At 55.2% G+C, this 5,112-nt stretch overlaps 3 protein-coding genes across 4 annotated transcripts; 2 read left to right on the top strand and 1 right to left on the bottom strand.

Moving 5' to 3' along the window:
- The first annotated feature begins 142 nt into the window (after positions 1-142).
- On the top strand, positions 143-931 carry H310_11959 (hypothetical protein). The gene has a single exon (XM_008878849.1). The coding sequence runs from the start codon at positions 184-186 to the stop codon at positions 709-711; it is 528 nt and encodes a 175-aa protein (XP_008877071.1). The 5' UTR covers positions 143-183; the 3' UTR covers positions 712-931.
- Positions 932-2,260: 1,329 nt separating this feature from the next.
- H310_11958 (hypothetical protein) lies at positions 2,261-2,906 on the top strand. Its single transcript, XM_008878848.1, has one exon. It carries the CDS (start codon positions 2,305-2,307, stop codon positions 2,836-2,838), a length of 534 nt encoding a protein of 177 aa, XP_008877070.1. The 5' UTR covers positions 2,261-2,304; the 3' UTR covers positions 2,839-2,906.
- On the bottom strand, positions 2,842-5,047 carry H310_11957 (the record flags this gene model as incomplete). Of its 2 annotated transcripts, XM_008878847.1 has the most annotated exons (5): positions 2,856-3,465; positions 3,586-4,059; positions 4,112-4,312; positions 4,504-4,744; positions 4,833-5,047. In XM_008878847.1, 5 exons carry the CDS (start codon positions 5,045-5,047, stop codon positions 2,899-2,901), a joined length of 1,698 nt encoding a protein of 565 aa, XP_008877069.1. In that variant the 3' UTR covers positions 2,856-2,898. The 2 variants fall into 2 exon arrangements, with proteins under 2 accessions (XP_008877068.1, XP_008877069.1); XM_008878846.1 differs by lacking the exons at positions 4,504-4,744; positions 4,833-5,047 and having other exon boundaries at positions 2,842-3,465; positions 4,112-4,384.
- Between the last annotated feature and the right edge of the window lie 65 nt (positions 5,048-5,112).

The following is a 5,112-nucleotide window of genomic DNA, read 5'->3' as shown; positions in this document are numbered from 1 at the left end:
CCTCGAAGTACTTGTTGTTGTCAAGGACTGTTAATAGACTAGACATCAACAACAACGAAAGATCAGGATAAACGACGCGATTCGGATAAATGAATCCCGGATAACTTTCTGGTCGTTCGGATAACCTGTGAACTCCCCAACATTTCTTGTCCGGCACAACATCCTGGATCATCACAGACGATAATGCCCGCGTACCATTCAGCATTCAATGAGGTCGCGTGCGCCGATGCGTGCGGGTTCTCGCTTCTCCCGTTGAAAAGTCGCTCCAGAGGGCCGGCCCCTCCATGCCCAGACGACCAGGAGGATATCGCGGATGAGGTCTTGACTCTGTTTCGTGCGAACGTGCTGTTCACCAACTATGAGATCAAAGGCAACGCTGACCGCGTCTTGGTGTATGGTACGTTGTTCACGCACATGTGCCTAAAGCGGTTGGAGAAGTGTGCGACAAAGGCGGATGCCCAGCGGGCGTTGGCGCAGATCGCCGCCGACAGCTTCGCTGTCCCGGGTGATCCGAGCTTTCCCTTGGGGGGGTTGGTCAAGACTGCAGCCAACTCGGCCGAAACTGAATCGATTCGCGGGTACCTCAAGCAACTGCGTGAAGCTCTTTCGACGCGCCTGATTGACCTAGTCTATGTCGATGGTACGAACAAGAGCAAGTGGTGGATGTTCTTCGCCAAGCGAAAGTTTATGAACAAGGAGATGCTCAAGTAAGGTCGAATCTTGAGGTCCATGACAAGCTTCGTAAGTTTTTCATCATGCAAAACGTCATTTACATGCACGTTGCCTATGGGTCCCTCTTGACGCAGCTGTCACTCAGCGAGATCCCGAACTCTTCGTATACATAACTCGGACGCGTCGACGACTCTTTTGTCCATCGCCGTCATGAGGCCTCTCTGGCCAAAGAATGCATGCGAATCGTTCGCATTCCCGCCAGAGTTCACATGGCCAGCCTGGAGCGTGCCAGGTTGGGGCAGCGTCGTCGAGGCACTTACTTTCATTGTTGAGTAAGGACGGTCGAAGAGGGATTGCTGCACCGTGCAGCAAAGATGGACGATGTGAAATGCGCCTCTGTTTTGGCTGAAGTCACGGCAATATCCACGAGCCGCTGCCACGACGCCCCCACTGCGTTCTGCATGACGGCATCGCAGTCGTGGTGTGATAATCTGTTTGGTCGACACAAACAGTCAGCACTCGCGCTTCAAGTCTTGATTGTGCTGGGGGCAACCACCAAGTTGTTGGTGATTTGACCAGCATATCGTTCGAGAGACAGCGGATCAAGTGACTGGACTGTTGGCTTGGATCACTCGCGGGCTTACTTCAAAGTCCGTGCCGTTGAACGCACCAACCTCGTCGGCTAACGAGTCGTCGATAAACTTGACGTCGTTGGAGTTGGTCAACGACAGGAAGGCTGCAGGAAGCTACTGTGGCCGAAGAATCGTGAGGAATCGGATCTGGTCATTCCATCCTAGGTCATGAACTGGAGGATAATGAAGAGTGAACCATGCTTGTGCCGAGTGCATCCACAGCCACGTAAAGAGTGGGTCCTAATCTGCCCCACCCAGAGACCACAGCTTGACTCGTGGATCCGGTGAGGTGCACACAGGTACAGCGCTTTCCTCCATCGCCGCCGATTCCCCGTGACGTGCTGGGTATGCCGACCCAATTCGAAAGACTCCCCCTACGCTTGTACAATTGCGCCTGTCCAAGTCGAGGCAAATTTTTGCCTCGACTTGGATCAACTGAGATTCCGACCATCCAGGTAGCGCCCCGGGACGTTGCCACCCTCTGCTTCATTCGCGCCAACGGCCACAGGTAATGCGACCCAACCACATGAAGGCGTTGGTGCCTTTCTTGTCGGGAATGTCCGTTTTAGACACGCGAAAACCACTACGACCCATTGCAACAAAGCAAATGGTCAAAACACGACAGTCTATGCACAATACCTCGCCCGAATGATGCCCACAGGATCCCCACTTCCTTCATTGTCGAAGTGGCTTTGAAATCCCAGAGCACCATGTACCTTGTGGGCATATATTTCGCACACACCCATCACTCCTCCATCTTCATCAGCTTTACGGAAGCTTTCAAACATCCTCTTGCTTCGCCCGCTGCCGCACCAAACCTGCACTGCCCATGACCCCAGCAAGGGTGCCCGTGTATGCCCTGGTCCCGTGAGAGGTCAACACTATTTACATGTCGCTGCGTCATGCTGACACTATTTTCTGTGACTTCAATTATCCGTAGCATTATCCGGACAGCCCACGCCACGTAGCTCGGACAATTCTCGATTCCAGCACACGAGTCATGCACACGTTCTGGACCCGCGCAAATGCCGTGTTCATGGCGGCGTTCACGGCGATGTCCATCATGTGCACGATGACAACGCTCACGACGTTCTTTCACACTCCTGCCCCTGTGGTGACCAAGCTCGAGCTAAACCAAGTGCATTCGTTGCGCAACTTTCGGGACAAGACGGACCGTGCTGTGCTGTCCTTCGATTTGGACGCAGACTTGTCCTCCGTTTTCAACTGGAACACGAAGCAGCTCTTCGTGTACGTTGTTGCCGAGTACGCAAGCCGAACGAATGTTGTGAACCAGGTGGTCGTGTGGGATGCCATTGTCCCAACACGGCACGAAGCTCACCTTGTGCGAACGAACGAGAATGTCAAGTACTTTTTGGCGGACCAGACCAACGAACTCCGCGATGCCGATGTTACGCTCAAGCTGAAGTGGGACGTCATGCCTGTGTGCGGTCAGTTGCTTCAATACGGTGCGGGCGAGGCGTCGTTCCGTCTCCCGTCGGAGTACTTTGGGTCGTCCACCAAGAGCAAGCATTAAGGTCCTAATCCAACAAGTCTCCATTCGACACGTCGTTGTTATTTGAATCATGAGCTGTCATCACATCGACTCCATGCGCTCGAATCGGGCGCGGAGGGCCGCCACGCCCGTGGCATCGCTTTGCCTCAGTCGATGCCGCCTCGATCGCTGGTAGGAACCAGCATCGTCGTCCGAATCTCCCGTCCGATTCCTGCTTGTGCTACGACTTCGCTGACTACTTGAATCGAACGCGGCCTCGGCCAACACGACGCTGTTGCTGCTGTGTGGACGGGGCTTCTTCCCTGATGCACCATGCGGAGATGCGATTGACAGCAGCGACGGTGGGGGAGCGTCTGTCGGCAAGGGTGGAATGAAGTCGCTGATCGCACTATTGCTCTTTGGTCGGCGTCGGAGGCCTTTGGACTCGTCGTTTCCATGTCGACCAGACGTCTGCGAGTCCATCACTGCAGACTGCGACGATCGAAGCGGCGCAGGCCCCGTTGATTTTCGCGGTAGCTCGGGCACCTGTGTCGTCGTAGTTGCCGCGGATGCACCGCCGTCTGCATTTGCCTTGGGCGCTTGCGCTGGGTGCGGCGGCAGAGGCCCGACCTCTCCAAATAAGTCGTTCCACTGGTCGTTCTTGGCTTTCTACAGGTTTGTCGATGACACGCATGCTCGAAAAAGTCACATATGGAGGCGAAAAATGGTCGGCAACAGGTTAGAAGATCCACACGTCACCAAATGTGAATTCCAGGCGAGAGTTCGCACCTGTGCATTTGCCAGCAGCACTTGCGACGACGCTTTGTCGAGGTCGCGATCAAAGATGCCCTTGATTCGCGATAGGCCTTGGCCCACGAGCACATGCATGGAAGAGTCTTTCGGAGGCGCGGTTTTGCGCCACTCGGGAAAGATGGCCGTCGTGAACAACGAAGCATCGCCGCCGAGGATCGCACGCTCCTCGTCGTCCTTCGACTCGTCCATGGACAGCGATGCAACTGCGGCCAGCAACGCCATGCGCTGGTCTTCGCTCAGCTCGAACGAGAACGCGACGTTCTGGACAAACTGACGAATCTGCCGCCGTGACAGACGAAACGCTGCCATGTTGTACACGAACGTGGTGAGCTGGCCAAAGACAACGTTGTGCACCGTCACGACCAACGCGGCACGGGCCGGTGCCGACAGGCATTGCCACGGCGTATCCATCGGATGGCGACTCAACTCTTCGCCGATGCTGAGAAGGACCTAGCGTGAGAAAACGTTGGATTCTGCAACCTCGGCTGGCAACGCCACGTACGGCATCGCCCCAAAAGTGCGCGGTCTGCCACATTGGATGCATGACGAGGTTGGTCAAGAGGTAGTGCTTGGTTTGCTTGTGGATGCAGTAGAACGTCTGGGCCATGTTCATGACACTCTTGGCGCATTTGGTGTCACCGCGATCGAGGCATCCTTGCAAGAGCAGGTTCAGCGCAGCCACGAGCATTTCGTACCCGACAACCTAGTCAAAATCGCCATTAAATCTCTTGACCAGATATGACGCCTCCCATTGCTCGCTGCGTCGTCGCGACCGTTCCATCAATACGATGCAAATATCAAACATGTCTTCACTTGCACACGGCGCCAGCGCGAACTTTGATCGTCTGGCACTGGAGACACACACGGATGCGACGCACGAGCACGCGCGCTTACCGTCAAATCGACCCCGAAAGCGCGCTGGTGGTTGAGTGCCGCCACGATCACGTTGCGCACTACATCGAGTTTATACAGCGCCCGTCCGGCTGTGGCGTCAACGAAGCGATGGCGGTGCTTGGTCGGTATCTTTATCTGGAGGACCATGCGCGACAGATCTGGCTGGACAAAGCACGACGCGACAAATTCTTTCATCACTTCCACGTCGTACACTGTGATGTTGTGTTCGTAGAGACATCGTCTACACATTGCAGGACAGATCAACCATTCTCGTCATCACGACCACACCACCACGTCGCGTAAACCAGTGCGCATGGACGAGGGCTTACATTGAGTCGGACGTCATGTTCAGGTAGTCGTCGGGCTCGGCTTTGGCGAGCTCCATGCGCTCCAGGTGCCATTTCCAATGCCATTCGACGAGGAAGAGCGCCTTCGAGTGGCGATGTGTGATGTCTGGTTGCATGTGGTCCACAATGTACTGCTGAAGCGTGGCACTTCGATCGAGCTGCTTGACGATGCCGGCAAATTCCCTCAGTGCGTCCATTTCGGCCAGCAACGCAGATTGCTTTGCCTGCAACAATGTGACCACTTCGTTGTCGAGTAGGTGTG

The sequence above is a fragment of the Aphanomyces invadans genome, assembly GCF_000520115.1.
Source record: "Aphanomyces invadans strain NJM9701 unplaced genomic scaffold supercont1.35, whole genome shotgun sequence".
Lineage (NCBI taxonomy): Eukaryota > Oomycota > Saprolegniomycetes > Saprolegniales > Verrucalvaceae > Aphanomyces > Aphanomyces invadans.
Note: the sequence above shows the minus strand (reverse complement) of the source record. Positions and strands in the feature narration are given on the sequence as shown.